General features: G+C 39.7%; 2 protein-coding genes across 4 annotated transcripts in view; one reads left to right on the top strand and one right to left on the bottom strand.

Annotated features, from left to right (window-relative positions):
• Nucleotides 1-17,150, top strand: part of LOC140427609 (bromodomain and WD repeat-containing protein 1-like) — a 110,346-nt gene extending 93,196 nt beyond the window's left edge. The window contains 3 exon segments of the mRNA XM_072513017.1: nt 1,317-1,561; nt 8,653-8,799; nt 9,444-17,150. Of these exon segments, the coding sequence (XP_072369118.1) occupies nt 1,317-1,561; nt 8,653-8,799; nt 9,444-10,171 (1,120 nt within the window). The 3' untranslated portion in view covers nt 10,172-17,150.
• LOC140427717 (proteasome assembly chaperone 1-like) overlaps nt 1-18,326 on the bottom strand; it is a 357,213-nt gene that overhangs the window by 102,216 nt on the left and 236,671 nt on the right. The gene's annotated exons all lie outside the window — the stretch shown is intronic.

The following is an 18,326-nucleotide window of genomic DNA, read 5'->3' on the forward strand; positions in this document are numbered from 1 at the left end:
CCACAAAAAATTCTACCAAATTAGTCAGACACGACCTACCCTTTGTGAACCCATGCTGCGTCTGCCCAATGGGACAATTTCCCTCCAGGTGCCCCGCTATTTCCTCCTTAATGATAGATTCCAGCGTTTTCCCTACAACTGAAGTTAAGCTTACCGGCCTATAATTACCCGCTTTCTGCCGACCTCCTTTTTTAAACAGTGGTGTCACATTTGCTACTTTCCAATCCTCTGGGACCACCCCAGAGTCTAGTGAATTTTGATAAATTATCACTGGTGCGTTTACAATTTCCCTAGCCATCTCTTTTACCACTCTGGGATGCATCCCATCAGGGCCTCGAGACTTATCTACCTTTAGCCCCATTAGCTTGCCCAATACTGCCTCCTTAGTGATTACAATCATATCAAGGTCCTCACCTATCATATCTTTATTTCCATCAGTCACTGGCATGTTATTTGTGTCTTCCACTGTGAAGACTGACCCAAACAACCTGTTCAGCTCCTCTGCCATTTCCCCGTTTCCTATTATTAAATCTCCCTTCTCATCTTCCAAAGGACCAATATTTACCTTAGCCACTCTTTTTTGTCTTATATATTTGTAGAAGCTTTTACTATCTGCTTTTATGTTCTGAGCCAGTTTACTTTCATAGTCTACCTTACTCTTCTTTATGGCTTTTTTAGTAGCTTTCTGTTGTCCCCTAAAGACTTCCCAGTCCTCTAGTCTCCCACTAATTTTTGCCACTTTGTATGATTTTTCCTTCAATTTGATACTCTTCCCTCACCTCCTTAGATATCCACGGTCGATTTTTCCCCTTTCTACCGTCTTTTTTGTCGGTATGAACCTTTTCTGAACACTGTGAAAGATCGCTCGGAAGGTTCTCCACTGTTCCTCAACTGCTTCACCATGAAGTCTTTGCTCCCGGCCTACCTTAGCTAGTTCTGCCCTCATCCCATTGTAATCGCCTTTGTTTAAGCACAAAACACTAGTGTTTGATTTTACCTTGTCATCCTCCAACTGTATTTTAAATTCCACCATATTGTGGTCGCTCCTTCCAAGAGGATCCCGAACTATGAGATCATTAATCAATCCTGCCTCATTACACGGGACCAGATCTAGGACCGCTTGTTCCCTTGTAGGTTCCATTACATACTGTTCCAGGAAATTATCCTGGACACATTCTATAAACTCCTCCTCAAGGCTGCCTTTACCAACCTGGTTAAACCAATCGACATGCAGATTAAAATCTCCCATGATAACCTCTGTACCATTTCTACATGCACCATCTTGAGCTGTTTACATGTTTTTGTGCAATGTTTAGTCCAGAACGAAAACGGAAACTAATGAAGCCTCCAGCAAAAGTGGAACATCTTTCCAAAAGATCTACCTCATTACATTCATCTCTGAACAGCACAAGTAGTACTGGAGATAGTGCCTGCAGTGATGCTTCTGAGCATTCTTCCACATCACCCAGAGTAAGGAACATGAGGACCAAGACACCTGTCCAAACTATTAAAAAAGAAAGAAAAAAAGGCTTGCCGAATGGATCAGTGGGATCAACAACAGGTGAGCAAACAAACTAAATTCAGCTTAATTCATATATGTCGAATATATATTTTGTTCAAGTTGCTATACAAATACAAGTTGTTGAATAACCATCAGATTATCATGCAGTGTAGTTGTGTATCTGTTACTGCGTTTTCATGTGTCAGATTTTATTGACATTTGTAAAACACTTGGCCATCATGAATTGTTGATATGCAAGTTTTGACATATTGGTGTGGACTTTGCAAGGATGCTCGCCAATGACCTTGAAGAAAGTTTTGAGACGTCTAGCGATCTCTGTGGTGAGAACTTTAAATGCAAGAAATTTATGTCCCCCGATTTTGGGTGTGGGTTGTGCCTTGTGGTATGACTGTGCCTGTTAGACCACAATGGGCAAGGCACAAAATTAGTTGACCCACTTTTATATGATTTCAGTGTCATTCCCTCTGGCTCCAGCTGGTGTTCTCTTCGCAACTCTACTGGTGAGCTCTGTACACAGCAAGGGCACCATATTTGTTTGCTGATTGTGTGGTAAAGGCAGACTACTTTTTCTCAAGACAGCTTGATGTCCTGCATCCTAAAGGTCTAAAAGAGGTAGCTGCAGAGATACTGGATGCAGTTGTTATGGTTTTCTAAAACTCCCTAGATTCTAGAACAGTCTCAGCAGTTTGAAAGTTAGGAAATGTAACATTGCTGTTCAATAAAGGAGGGAGGGAGAAGATAGGGAACTAGAGACCAGAGGCCTGACATTGCTTGTTGGGAAAATGCTGCAATCTGTTATTAAGGAAGTCTTAATAATGCACTTAGAAAATCAGAGTATGATCAGACAGAGTCAGCATAGTTTTATGAAAGGAAAATTGTCTTTGATAAATTTGTTAAGAACTTTCTGGGGTTTTAAGAAGTAAGGTAAATGAAGTAACCAGTTGATGTTGTATACTTGGATTTCCAAAAGATGTTCAATAAGGTGCACAGAAGATTAATATGCAAGATAAGGGCTCATGGATTTAGAACATAGAAAATAGAACAGTACAGGCCGTTCGGCCCATGATGTTGTGCCGACCATTTATCCTAATCTAAGATCAACCTAATCTACACCCCTTCAATTTACTGCTGTCCATGTGCCTGTCCAAGAGTCGCTTAAATGTCCCTAATGACTCTGACTCCACCATCTCTGCTGGCAGTGCATTCCACGCACCCACCACTCTGTGTAAAGAACCTACCTCTGGCATCTCCCCTATACCTTCCTCCAATCACCTTAAAATTATGTGTCCCCCCGGGGCAGCATGGTGGCGCAGTGGTTAGCACGGTTCACTCACGGCGCCGAGGTCCCAGGTTCAATCCCGGCTCTGGGTAACTGTCCGTGTGGAGTTTGCACATTCTCCCCGTGTTTGCGTGGGTTTCGCCCCCACAATCCAAAGATGTGCAGGGTAGGTGGATTGGCCACGCTAAATTGCCATGCTAATTGGAAAAAATGAATTGGGTAATCTAAATTTACAAAAACAAAATTATGTTCTCTCATGACAGCCATTTCCACCCCAGAGAAAAGTCTCTGGCTATCCACTCTCTCCATGCCTCTCATCACCTTGTACATCTCTATGAAGTCACCTTTCTTCCTCCTTCGCTCCAGTGAGAAAAGCCCTAGCTCCCACAAGCTTTCTTCATAAGACATGCCCCCCAGTCCAGGCAGCACCCTGGTAAATCTCTTTTCTACCCTCTTCAAAGCATCCACATCCTTCCTCTAATGAGGCGACCAGAACTGGATACAATATTCCAAGTGTGGTCTAACCAGGGTTTTATAAAGCTGCAGCAAAACCCCGTGGTTCTTGAAGTCAGTCCCCCTGTTAATGAAAGCCAACACACCATACGCCTTCTTAACAACCCTATCAACCTGGGTGGCAACTTTGAGGGATCTATGTACATGGGCCCCAAGATCCCTCCGTTCCTTCACACCTCCAAGAATCCTGCCTTTAACCCTGTATTCAGCATTAAAGTTTGACTTTCCAAAATGATTTGGGGTAAGAAATTTAACAGGGATGAAAGGTGATTAGCACACGAGTTAGAGAATTGGGATAAATGGGACACTTCAAGTTGGAGGGCTGCAAAGATCAGTGTTGGACTCTATTACTTGCAATCTATTACATTACACGTGTCAAAGTCAATATATTCAAATTGGCTGATGATACAAGCAAGGCACGAATGTCTGCTCAGAAGAAGATACAAAGCAGCTCCAAAGAAAAATAGACAGATTGAGTGGACAAGGAAGTTGCAGGTGGAGTATAATGTGAGAAGTGAGTTTATTCACTTTGATAGTAAGAACAGAAAAGCAAATTATTTTTTTTAAATGTGTGCAACTTGAAAACAGTGACGTTCGGAGAGACTTGAATATACTTGTACAAGGTGCATAGAGCTTTAGCCTGCAGAGTGGTAAATGTGACACCCTTATTCAAAAAAGAGTGCAAGAAATACTGTGTATGGTTTAGGTCACCACCTTTACTGAAGGAGGGGGACATACATTTTCAGAGAAGGTTCACTAGGCTGATTCCTGGGATGAGGGTTTTGTCTCCTGAGGGAAGGTTGAGTAAGTTGGGTCTATACTCATTGGAGTTCAGAGGAAGGAGAGGGAATCTTATTGAAAAATACAAGATCCTGAGTGGGCTTGGTTGGGTAGATGCTAAGAGGATGTTCCTTTTCATGGCGGAAGCTAGAACTTAGGCTACAATTTGAAAATTAAGACTGAGATGAGATATTTCTTCTCTGTTCGTGCTTGGAATTCACTTCCCCAGTGAGCAGTGGAAATGGGTCACTGTCTAAATCAGCCTTGAAAACATTTTGTTTTAAGATGAATAAGAGAGTCAAGAGCTTTTGAGGGCTGGCAGGAAAGTGGTGTTAAGGTCACAATCAGATCAGCCATGATCTTTTTGAATGGCAGAGCAGGCCGAATGGAGAGGCCAAATGACTCTCCTCCTATTTTGTTAAGTTATTTTTTTCCTTTTTTTTTTTATTAATGTCATACAAGTACATTAAGTTACTGTGAAAATGCCCTCGTCACCACACTACGGTGCCTGTTCGGGTACACTGAGGAAGAATTCAGAATGTCCAATTCACCTAACAAGCACGTCTTTCGGGACTTGTGGGAGGAAACCAGAGCACCTGGAGGAAACCCACCCAGACACTAGGAGAACATACAAAGTCCGCACAGATAGTGACCCAGCTGGGAATCGAACCCAGGTCCCTGGTGCTGTGAATCAACAGTGCTAACCACTCTGCTACCGTACCACCCAAGTTTTTGTTCGTCTGAACAACTACAGGCCAGTTAGTTTGACATCCGTGGTGGGTAAAGTTTTAGAAACAAAAATCTGAGGAAAAAATAAATAGACATTTGATGGGGTCTGAGTAATTAAGGATAGCCAGCACAGATTTGTAAGAGTCAGATCGTGCTCGACTCGTGTTCGGTGACGTATCAGGGAAGGTTGATTGGAATGTGCTGCATGTTGTCTCTGTGGATTTTAGAAAAGCGTTTGGCGAAGCACCACGTAAAAAGCTGGATAACAAAATTGAGGCTCATGGGTTAGGAGGGTCACTGTCAAGTTGGATTTAAAAAATTGGTGGAAGGACAGAAAACAGCAAGTATATATAAAATATACATGTATGACTTGGATGTTGGAATACAGAATTGCAAAAACTGTTGATGTTAACAAACTTGGAGGAGTGGCAGATAGTGAGGATGATACAGGCCAACTGCAACAGCATATAGCCTACAGAATGGACAAGCAGCAGATTGGATTTAATACAGAGAAGTGCAAAGTCATTTTGGAAGATAAATGTGAGGTAATTTTGGAAGAAGAGATAAGGAGAGTGGCATGTGAGAGTACCTTTTAAGAAATGAGTGTTTATTAGATAGCTGCAGTGATATCAGAGAGTGGGTGGAGCTAGGCTGTCTGTCTGCATTTACTTTTGCTTTGGGCTGTTTGCTACAGGGTGTGTTTTAGTTTCGTTTTGAGAGCTGGATAGCTGCAGGAAAAGCAAGGAGCTGTATAAGGATCTCTCGCTGCAAACTAAAGACTGTCTCCAGATCAATTGGGTCATTTCAAAGTGCTGACTGCTCTGAGCAGTGAACTTAAACCTGATCCCTGTGTTAAAAAGGGTCTTTTGTCTTATGGATGTTAATAAGGAAAGATTCCGGTTTACTTATGGAATATTGTATCTGTGGAGAAGATTAGAGTTGATAGTTGTTAAAATGTTTACTGTGGGTTTATAAAGTGTCAACTGGTTTCATAAATAAACATTGTTTTAATTTGAAAGTACTGCACAGTTCTGTTGCATCACACCTGCAGAGTGGGCCCGTGTGCGCCCCATAACCACAGTCTGTTAAAGTTGTGGGTCAGGTGAGCTCTATGATACACTTTGGGGTTCTCCAAACCCTGGCCCATAGCAAGAGGCAATATTGACTCACTGGCACAGTTCTAAACGTGCAGGATCAGAGGGACCAGGAGGTACTTGCGCATAGATCTTTTAAGATGGCATGGCTGTATAAAAGTTGGTTCACAGCTGGAATACTGTGGAATACAGTTCTCATCACTGCATTAAATATGTGATTGTATAAAAGAGGATACAGGAGAATTAGGAGGATGTTGCCTGGACTGGAGAATTTGAGGAAAGATTGGATAAACTTGGGTTATTTACTTGGAAACAGATGAGGTTGAGGGGAGATTTAATTGGTGTGTAAAATTATGGGATGTCTAGACAGTGGATATGAATAGCTGGATTGAATTCTGGCCTTGGGTGACTGAGTGGAGTTTGCACTTTCTCCCTATGTCTGTGTGGGTTTCCTCCGGGTACTCTGGTTTCCTCCCACAGTCCAAAGATGTGCCGGTTAGGTGGATTGGCCATGCTAAATTTCCCCTTGGTGTCCAAAGATGTGCAGGTTCGGTGTGGTTACAGGGATAAGGTGAGCGAATAGGCCTAGCTAGGGTGCTCTTTCGGAGGGTTGGTGCACACTCAATGGGTTGAATGACCTCCTTCTGCACTGTAGATGAAAGACTAGGAGGTTTAGAGGAAATTCAAGGGGAAATTCTATGAACCAGAGGATGATTGGGATCTGGTGCACTGCCTGAGAGCAGGGTAGAGCAGAAACCCTCCTAATACTCAAAAATGCACGTGAATTTTATTTTTTAGTTTGTCCTGTCATGTGGCATTGCTGGCAGGGCCTGCATTTGTTGCATAACTCTTAATTGGCCTCGAACTGAGTGGTTTGCTAGACCATTTCAGAGGTCCGTGTGGAGTCACATCTCGGTCAGAATAGCTAAGGATTACAAATTCCCTTCCATAAAGGACATTAGTGAACCAGATGGGCTTTTATGACAATAGTTTCATGATAACCATCACCAAGACTAGCTTTCAATTCCAAATTTTATTAATTTAATTTAAATTTCACCAGCTGCTGGAGTGGGATTTGAACCCATGGCCCCAGAACATTAGTCTGTTCCTTCCATGTTGTCAGTTTCTATGACATAAAGGAAGAGTCATTAGGAAACCAAATGGGATCTTGGACTTCATAAATTAAACTTCCCCAATGAGATCGGTGTAATTAGTCTCAAATTTAACCTGGAATGGTCATTTAAATTTTTTGAAGGGGCAGCACGGTAGCCTTGTGGATAGCACAATTGCTTCACAGCTCCAGGGTCCCAGGTTCGATTCCGGCTTGGGTCACTCTGTGCGGAGTCTGCACATCCTCCCCGTGTGTGCGTGGGTTTCCTCCGGGTGCTCCGGTTTCCTCCCACAGTCCAAAGATGTGCAGGTTAGGTGGATTGGCCATGATAAATTGCCCTTGGTGTCCAAAATTGCCCTTAGTGTTGGGTGGGGTTACTGGGTTATGGGGATAGGGTGGCGGTGTTGACCTTGGGTAGGGTGCTCTTTCCAAGAGCCGGTGCAGACTCGATGGGCCGAATGGCCTCCTTCTGCACTGTAAATTCTATGAAATGGACGCATTGAGTATAAAGACAGGGAGGTAATGCACAACCTGAAAGTTCTCGTTAAACCACAACTAGAGTATTGCATTCAGTTCTGGTCACCACACTTAGGAAGTTTGAGTTTTTGCTCTACCAGCCTTCCAGATCCCAATTTTGGGCGAAAAAATGTTTCCTCCTCCTCCGCTAATCCAGTATACTCTGGTTTCTCTTCAGATCGTATAAATTATTTGCCTTATCTCTCCTCTAATCCTTTTACCAATTACTTCAAATCTGTGCTCTCTGGTTTTTGATCTCTCTGCAGACAAAAATGGATTGTCCTTATTTATCTAGGCTCCTCAATTGTACTCCTGAATTAAGTTATCCCTCACCCTCCTCTGTTCCAAGGTAAACAAGCCCAACCTATTAAATCTTTCCTCGTAGTCTAAGTTTTTCATTCCTTGCTGTAGAAATCTTAGAAAATTTACAAGAAATCGTAATACTGATGTGCATAAATGTTCTTTATTTAAAATCAGCTTGACCTGCCCTCTATAAATTTTGCATCACTACTAGCCCTTTCCATTTCACAGTTAGCACAAGCCTAGGATTCTGGGAAATTGCATAGTTCCTAACTGTGAACAGCATGGTGGCGCAGTGGTTAGTACTGGTGCCTCACGGTGCTGAGGATCTGGGTTCGATCCCGCCCCAGGTCACTGTCCGTGTAGAATTTGCACATTCTCCCTGTGTCTGCGTGGGTCTCACCCCCACAACCCAAAAAGATGTGCAGGGTCGATGAATTGGCCATGCTGAATTGCCCCTTAATTGGAAAAAAATAATTGGGTACTCTAAATTTTTACAAAATAGTCCCCAACTGTCTCTGGGTTAGTTTCTTTGAATTGAGCAGGATTTCTGGTATACAAAACATCAGATTTCAGTGATGATCTCTTGTTGACTGCAAATTGAGATTATGATTTTTGGATACCCTTTTTAAAATTAAAATTAGCAGTGACACCTTTGTGAAACATCCCCTAGTGACTAATGATTTGAGTGAAAATACAGAGTTTAGGAGCAAATATTTTATGTCAGAAGAGAATGATCCATTCAAAAGAGTTTGCATAACTAAAATAAAAACAACTCTTTCCATGATGTTGTGTTTCTTTGCATCAGAACATGAAGACTCCAGTGAAAGTTCTGCTGAAGAGAATGAAAGTACTATGAAGTCTACAGCCTCTTCCCTGAATGGTGCTTCTGCAGAGTCTGTGCCAGGTAGCAGTCGGACAATAAGAAAAAAGGTGTCGCCTAAACAAAAATCGGGTGAGCATGATTGAGCTTTTTCTATATGTAAATTAATTTTCTGGACCTATTGGTTTAGATACACATCTGGAAAGTATCTCAAGTTTTTAACTTTCACTTGCCTAGCAGTTCAGTAGAGATTGGCAACCCAGAAAATCTGATAAAATCATTTGTGTACCATGGATTGCTATTTTTCAGCTCTGTTGCTGAATTTAATTGTAATTTGGTTTTCTTTCTGGGGGAAGAGTTTAACGATAGTTTGTGTATTCATTCTCCTGTTCGGTTGAGGTATTGGTTTACTTTCTTGTCATTAAGTGCTAGTACGATTTAGTTTCTCACGTACCCAACTGAATCAGAAGGGCTACAATAAAATTTGTACTTGTAAACTATGCTGATATTTCAGCACAATACTGAGGGAGGCTGCATGATGACAGCGATATCCTTTTGCTGAGTTTTTTCAACTTTAGATCTATCTTGTTTTATCTTTGTCATCTTTCACTTCCATTCTGACTCTCCAGAAGGTCAGGTGATTTGTTTAGGTTTAATGATATGTCTACTAAAAGTTCTGATTCAGGTCTTTCTTATTTTGAGTTTATTTAATCCCTCTTCTAACTGAAGAGGTTTAACGGTAAAACTAATTTTTTTTTTTGTTTGTTTAATTTCAGAAACAAGTGGTACTCAGGTAAATGGAGACAACAGAAAATTGGTTCGGCAGACAATGGCAGCTAAGAAACGCAAGATCTTGAGTGATTCTGAGGAAGAAGATTCCTATTCTGAGCAGGAACAGGAGATGTTAGGTGCAGTTAAGAGAAGAAAGTATGCCTGTGTTTTGGAAGAAGATGACTCTCTGTCTGAGAGCCAGCAGCGGCAGGAAGGAGAAGCCCAGAAACCCAGTTCGAGTAGCAGTACCAGGTCTGGGACTGAAAGCAGTTCAAGCTCCAGTTCTGAATCAAAATCCCAGTCAGACACTGAATCACGATCTGTTTCTGATTTGGATAGTGATTACAATGTGAAAGCTAAGACGAAAGCGAAATCAAAGATTAAAGTGAAAGCAAAAACAAAATTGAAGCGAGGGAGACCTAAAAAAGTTAAAGGGAAAGGAAAAAACAAAATAGCTTTTTCCAAAAAAGTCACCAGCAAGTTTGAATATAAGAAGCAGCAAAACATCTTGGACAGCGATGATGACGAGGGGGATGATGATGATGATGATTCTGATTATGTAAAACGGGATTGTGTTTGTAGACCATCTGCAATAAGGACCAGAAATCAAGGCAGAAGAACTGTAAGATATGATGATTATGATTCAGATACAGACAGCGTTTTACAAAATGAGATTGCTAAAGTGTCCAGGTCGGGACGGGTACGGCGAATACCCATGAGAGTGAGAGACTGAGATGAAGCCATTTATTGGCATTGTACCACTGTGAATTTGTTTTCTCGAAAAATTTCAGGGATTATATTTATATTTTTCTGGGTTTATTTTCTGGGAAAGTGGGGGCAGCTGGCTGTGCTCGGACACAAAATCATGACCGATATTGCAACCATTAAGGAACATGTAGTAACAGCACAAGAAACTGCAGTAGTACATAAGCCAACTCTAGCGATGTCCATGGACCAAGCTAGAAAAATGTGTAACTTTGTTTTTTCTACTATTAAGCACTACAGCGAAAGTTATTTATTTTTGCTTCCTTGCATGTATTTTAAGCCAACTGAACAGCATACCTTTTGTCTCACCAGTGGGCAGGTAGTTATTGTTCACATTTAGACACTGGATAATGGCAGCAGGAAGAAACACAAGTTTTACATCCATTTTTCCCCCCTAATTTGTGATATCTTTGCATTAATTGAATTAATGTTCAATTCAAATAATTTTGTCTAAAGCTTGTGTACTTTCATACCAGAGTAGAGATTTGTTTTGGAGGTGCAGGGCAGAAGGGAAGGAAATTTTCAGGAAAGATAGGAAAAAACAGATTTCCCTTTTAAGTAGGTGTACAGTATTGCTCAAAAGCCTGTAACTTTCTTTGTACTAATCTTAACATTACTTACATTAATGAGCAATAGGTTAATTTAGTAGTAAGTTGGATAATTCTGATCCTTTAAATTTTCTGTCACATTGGCAATCATCGTCTGTGCCTGATCAATTTGCTGTTTTCTGTGTTTGGGCAAAGAACAAGAACAATGTAATAGTAATGGTTTTATTGATCAGAACATTTTTTTTCCAATTTATTGAAAGATGGAGAGGAAAATCAGTATTTACACAGTTCCGACCTGATTATGATCTAATTGCTGGTGCAGAAACAATGCAGATTTATTTTGAATGTGAGGAATGGTTTGGCACAAAGTTGAGTAATAGCTTAAGAGTTATATACCTAATTGACATAGTCTGGTTAAAAATCAATTTTACCCCTGTTTTAAATTACTTTACAGTTTGCGCGCTCCTTTTGTTTTAAGTGAATCGTCTTTAGTTTATTAAATTACTTTTCGTTAGTACCTCAACATTTCCCCAAATTTTTAATGTTGGCCATCAAATTTAGCAGAGGGTAGAGTTTTTTTTAAACCTCATTAAAAACAATATTTAAATATTACCTTTTTAAGAGGGTTCTAATCTGAGTGAATTCAGAAAGCATGGATTAACTATGAAATCCTCTTTTGCGATGATAAATCTTGTGATATTCCAATAATAATACTTAAGAGTGAAAAGTATCTTCCCAAACTGTGGCTCACCAGTGTGCTGGTGGTGTACAGTACAATATTAGTACCTTCAGTCTGTACTTTTACACTGAAGTTGCATCCTTTTTCAGAGTTTGTAAAATTTGTTTAGAAGAACATCCTTTCTGCCCTCCACTTCTAAAGGAAGTGATTGGCAGTGAAATGTAATTCCATCACCATTTTGTACCTTGCCTGAATATCCATATGTGTGTCGAGGTACACAGGGCAAAAGGTTGAGGAAAGGTAGGGTTATTTCACTCGAGCATGATCTTTGACTCTCATGCACATGATTTCAGACTAATGTTGAACGATAATGCAGGAACATTGGCTGTTATTTTTCTTCTGCAGTCTTGAGACATTGTGGATAACTAAAGCCTCTCCTCAGACTGATATAATCCAACAGAAATTAACAGGTATCAAACTTGGAACTTTGCTGCCCTATATTGGGGTAGCATAATGCTACTGTAATGAGTCATTAGTGGAGTTCCTGTGCAAATCTTTGAACTCCAAGCTGCTTGCCAATTTCCACAACAAAGATCATCCAGAGGAATACACAACATAAATCACTTGGCTAGATCTACAACAGTCACTGATGTACACAAGTTGCTAAACAGAATTTCCTTTGATAAAGACATCTTTAACTCCATTATGGATTGCAGATCACAAAGTAAATATTGCAAGAAAGGTAATTCCATAGTGTTTGTAATGACAACAATGCAACACATCTAATTAAATTTTCAAGTTGCTAACAGGCATGGGACCTAAAATAACTTCTGCCCATTTATAAAATACTTTTCTGAACATGTAATATCTCCCTGAAGTTATAAAATTAGCTGTGGTTTTCTGAAGACATCTACCCACTGCTGACTGTTCCAAGAAGTCTTTGTACAGATGCTTTAATTTACTATTTTCAGATTCATACAAAACTGCTGCATTGTTTTTTAAAATTTTGTTATTTTACAAAATGTGTAAATATTCTTTAGCTACTTAACAGCAAGCCATATTTTTTTTAAAGTCTGTACTTAAATCAGTTAATTATTGTTTTTCCTATCGGTTGCATCAAATTGACCTATCCTTTCAGTTATTCAGTTTTGGCCTTTATAAAAATCTACAATGACAGTGAAATTAAACATCCTAACCTTGAACATTAGCTTTTAAAAGACACACAGCAAAGACCTATTAAAACTTGTGAATCAACAAAGTTGCTAATATTTTGGCACAGCAGGACCATTGGCTACCATTCTTTAGCGGTATGATCCAGTTATACCTGAGATAGCTTGTCTACATTGTTTTCCATTTTACCTCAGGCATATTTTTGTATGAGGTGGAGACTGAGCAAGTCACCTTAAAATGATTTTTTATGCTGTTCAGCCTTTTAAAAAAAATTGTAGCTGAGCTTTACGTTTGTCATGTGCAAAATGTTTTGGGGATGCCAGATGATCACCTGAAGAGGAGGAGATGGTAAAAATATCTGTAAACTCACTTGAGTGAGAGAATGTAATTTCTGACATACAACATGATTTATGACAGCAGCTACAATTTTGTTCAGTCTGATTTTTTTTAAACCTGTATTGGCAAGTGACCTTTTAGCTGATCCACAGTTTATTAGTGTGGATTTGTGTTCATAAAAATAAATTGGTGCCTTCAGTTTTATCTGTGCCTACAGTGATACAAGATGATATTTCTACTCTTTTTTTTTGTGGTGGTGGTTCTCAGGAGCACATTAAAACCAAATGTCTTACACCAGCAACCACCCCCTCCCACCCCAACTCTGATATTGCCAAATATTTCGACATGGTCAGATTTTGTACATTCAATGTCCATTTCAAAATAGAGGGGTCGTTTTGACGAGGTGGCTATGGTTATATGTAAAATTAAGAGGGTAATTTTAACCTAACTCCCCAGACAGGAAACCTATAGGATGAGGTGAAACTCTGGTTTTACCCAAGGCCCAATATTACTCTTCATTCAATGGTGAGTGAAATTGTGTAGGGTGTAAAATTAGTGTGGCATCAATTTCGGGTGGGCGAGTGGTGTTAACTGAGAATTTAAACCGGTGAATTGTCTTCCAGTTAGGAATTTTGTTGCGGGTTAAACATCCCTCAATATTGAATATTGTTTAGGTCGATGGAAAAATGGTGCTAATTCTGCATCAGTTGATGAATTTAGAAAATGTCAAATTATAGAGTAAGCGCAAAAGTCCAATAATTTGCAACAGAACTCATTTCTGTTAACTAACTACAAACAATTTTGATCCCCTTAATGGAGCAATAAACACATCAAGAGAGAAACAGGAAATTCTCTGTTTTATTCTCAACTATATTCCAATGAATGTAAAGATGGCAGTTTGAAAAATGGGGGAGTCTGACTCTGAATTAATCTTCATATACCTTAATTATCAACCAGTGTTCATATTGCATATTTCCACAGGTAATTCCTTGGATCATGGAAGCATACAGTTTTATTTTCATTTAATTTATTAACATGATTTTATTTTATCTTAATTTCCAATAATTAGTTTAGCAGCATAATACTTGCATATAGGGCAGGATTCTCCAGTCTCCCAGCTGTGTGATTCTCGGTGGCAGGAGGCGGCACACCGTTCTCTGGTGGCCGAATCCTTTGGTCCCGCGGCTGTCAGTGGGATTCCCATTGAAGCCACCCGACATGGCTGGGAAACCACTGGGAGGTGGTACTCTGCCGATGGGACCAGAGAATCCTGCCGCCAGCGAATGGCCAGAGAATTCTGTTCAGCAAATTTGTGCATGGTACTAGCTGCATCCTGAACTGGAATTTAATCTTGTTAATTTTTAAATTCCTTTATGTGGCTCCTTCCCAACCCGGTCAATTACAAGTACAAACTTTTCCCTTTAGAGCATGGTACACTATTTCTAACTGAATTGACAGGTGACCTCCTATGACACTCCCATTCCTAGTAGCAGAGCAAGAAAAACATTGGCTAATATTTGCCTTCCAACACTTCACAACCCTATCATTCCGTAATTATGTAACTGAACTAGTGTGCTATGACTGACCTACCATTTCTAATTTTGTACATGTGAAACTGTACAAAATGGATGGATTTATTCCAACACTGCCACTGCTGTTTAAAATGCATAGTTTGTAGAGGCAGGATCTTACTACATTACACTTAGGTTATCCGTCTATTTGCTGAAAAGGCATATCATAACAGGAAACAATGGTGCCTGATATTCCCCCAAAGCCATGTATCTTTTAGAAGTTTAAAAATGCAGTTGATGTCAAACATGAGTTAACAACTACAGTAAAATCGTTATAACGTCCAGATATTAAGGTACTGGCTTTTGCAAGGTACAGTTCTAGTGCTTCTTGGGCACCCTGGATTAATTGTTAGCCTAATATTGAGTATCATCAGGCTTATTTGACTGGGTTGAGCAGAGTCGAGAGTGATCCTGAACACATTTTTTAATAACATTCCCATTCACTGCATGAACTTTATGTGTTCCTGGGCAGTTAGTGTCAGAAAGCTGGCCAAATGGAGGCACTGTGGCTCTTCCCAAACCTTATGTTCTCAGGCAATTTGGTAAAAGATGGATTGCCATCTGGAATAGAAACTCTGACCATTTTCCCCTGCCCAGGAAATATGTGACCAGTTGTATTGTACCTCTCTTCCTCATTGGCTACAGCACAAGAATTGAACTTGTAATTTGTAATAAAAGCATTGGGAAAACTACGTACCATTCTGTTGTACAGCCAAAATTCCTCTTTGATGATTCAAAGACAACTGTTGCACTGATACAGGCTGCCTATTTTCTATTTAATGAGGGGGAATGTTCAAGGTAACTTGTAATGACAAAATTCGATCTCTTTTTCTGACTATGAATTATCTGCATTCTCTTTCTAGTATTTTGTGAACATATCAAAATGCACTTGCCCAGAAAATGTAATTTTAAGCTACTGCATCATGTGTTTGCACTTGTCAGTCCATGAAATAATAGTTGCAGTGAATTAATTTTCAGAATGTATTGCTTGATGAGTTTTTTTAAATCCTGAAGCATAATGGAATAAAGGGTAATAGCAATAACAGTGATTCCCACTTACAGTTTGATTTATATAAACTATATACATTTGATTTGGATATCCAACCTCTTTTATAAAGAGGATTATTTTTCAGGCAAGACTGGCTTTCAAAGACTGCCACGCAAATCATCAGCCTTTCTTTATACTGCAGATCTATTGTACATTTTCAGCATTTTCTTTACATTTAAAAATCCGTTCACATCCAATGTTATTGTTAACATCAGAGTGTTATGGCAAGTACTCCATTTTGCTGCAAGACGAGCTATAAAACGATAGCAGTTTAGGAATTAACTTGAGCTTTATTTTAAAAATAATTTCCCCAAATATCTTATATCCAGCTGAATCGTAATGCAGTCTTAAGCTCAGATTTCTTTCAGATAACAATTTGGAGAACAACTGAGAAAACAGAAGAAAAGTTCAATGGAGCAAAAATTTTGTTTACATACTTGACATTATCTCTGAAACGTTTCACACCTGTTAGCTTGATCAGCAACATGTAACGCTTTGGAAATAACAGTGTAAATGACTATGCATTTGGGATTCTGATTAAAAGTACAATATTAGAAAAAGGAAATAGAATTTTGTAATGCTATGAAAAATTAAGTCGTTAAAGAAAAATTAAAATATCAGTTGATTTTGAGTTAATACAAGCTGGTAAATAAAGTTCTATTGGTTTTGGATGATGTGCCATGCTTTACTGTGTTGAGTACTCTGCATATAGCAGATGATACTTCCACAGGCTTCCTGCTCTGGAGGTTGTTAACTTATGCATGTGTGTGATACAGCAGCAATGTTCCAGATAATGTGATTATGGCATTTAGAGTTTTATTTGGGGAGGAAAGCAGCATTTTTATAATTTCAGAAGTATGGTGCTGAATTGCCAAATTGGAGTGCCTGAGGCCTGATCCCTCTCAATTTATGTATCGTTATTGGTTGAACCTCTTAGTGGAACACTTAATCGTGTTTGATCTTGGAGAGGAGCATTTAAAAAAAAAACTGCAGGACATTAGCCATGTCTGCAGAAGGAATACCCTCCCAAATGACAGCATTTCTATACCAGTCCCAGGATCAGACCACCCTTCATTTGTGACTGAAGGCAAAACTGGCACAAGCTGGGGAGGGGATAATGAGGAATAAATGTGAAAATTGAATGAATAATTTTTCTAGTACCGATTGGTTTAGATGTTCAAAATTTAACCGCTCCCAATTTAAAAATTTAGAATGTTTATTCCTTTTCCTGGGACATTGCTTTTGCCAAATTGTTTCCATTTTGATCTCAGGACAGTTTATATGTACAAACTGAAGAATCAAAACTATTCAGGGAGAGGTGTTTGCCAAAATGGCAGACTTCAGTTTTCTTTGATATGCAAGGAAAAACATTGGCAGTTTATTTTTGTCATTTTTCTGGCAGTTTATTGTAAATTGTACATATGTAAAAGTTCAGAAAACCTGTAATTTTTGCATTAGCAGCATAGCATATTGTACAAATCAATAATGTATGTGGTTGTGATTATGCTATTTTCCAAGTTTTATGTGGAAAACTGATTCCCCTGTAAAAAGAAAAACAGATTTCCTTCTTTAAAAATAAAAGGCATTTCAAAGTTTTTTCCTTGTGTTCTTTGCCTAAAATATTCTGGGACTATTGCGAGTACCATTGTACAATATTGCTTCTGAGTCAGGAATGGTGTGTAAACTGATGCAGAAACAGTCAGCAGAAGGAAAATGATTGGAGTAGTGAATACATACAAGGGGTAATTTTGGCCAAAAGGTGTACAGCGTTGTTAAATTGGTACTGTACTAATAAGAAATGCATACTTGAAAGTCCAATGGATGATGTCTATCATGATTTTAACATACTTGGACATGTGGATTTAAATCTCAAGTGCTGGTTACATGCAGTAAAGGTGTAGAGGGCTTTGGCTGGCATGCAGCAGCATCTTGCAGGATGGCTCGAAGACAAAGGTAGAGGAACATACACGTTCTTGGATGTGTGGAACTGGAGGTCACGTTGATAGAAGGAAATTCTATGAAGAGGAATTAAAAGTTTAAAGATAATCATGAAACCATTGCCGATTGTGGTTTAAAAACCCATCTGGTTCGCTAATGTCCTTTAGGGAAGGTAATCTGCCATCTTTACCTGGTCTGGCTTACTGATGGGCAATAAATATGGGATGGGTAATAAATGCTGGCCAGCCAGCAACGCCCATGTCCCATGATTTATTGTGGATTCATAGAATTTACAGTGCAGAAGGAGGCCATTCGGCCCATCGAGCCTGCACCAGCTCTTGGAAAGAGCACCCAAGGTCAACACCTCCACCCTATCCCCGTAAGCCAGTAACCCCACCCAACAGGCAATTTTGGACACTAAGGGCAATTTATCATGGACAATCCACCTAACCTGCACATCTTTGGACTGTGGGAGGAAACCGGATCACCTGGAGGAAACCCACGCACACACGGGGAGGATGTGCAGACTCCGCACAGACAGTGACCCAAGCCAGAATCGAACCTGGGACCCTGGAGCTGTGAAGCAGTTGTGCTATCCACAATGCTACTGTGCTGCCCTTACTCTGTCCCTCCAAATACATTATCTTACAATTCTCAGAATTGAATTCCATTTGCCACTATTCTAACCACCTCAATTCATTGATTCCAGGTGCCAAGATAGCCTCCCTGGGCTAGTGCGTGGTCAATTCTAGCCCCATGTGCCCCACAGTCAAAACACAAGTGAATTAACCAATAATTTTAGAAAAATTCCCGAAGTCTTTGGCCCTTGACTG

Source organism: Scyliorhinus torazame, chromosome 8, assembly GCF_047496885.1.
Source record: "Scyliorhinus torazame isolate Kashiwa2021f chromosome 8, sScyTor2.1, whole genome shotgun sequence".
In the NCBI taxonomy this organism is placed as follows: Eukaryota; Metazoa; Chordata; class Chondrichthyes; order Carcharhiniformes; family Scyliorhinidae; genus Scyliorhinus; species Scyliorhinus torazame.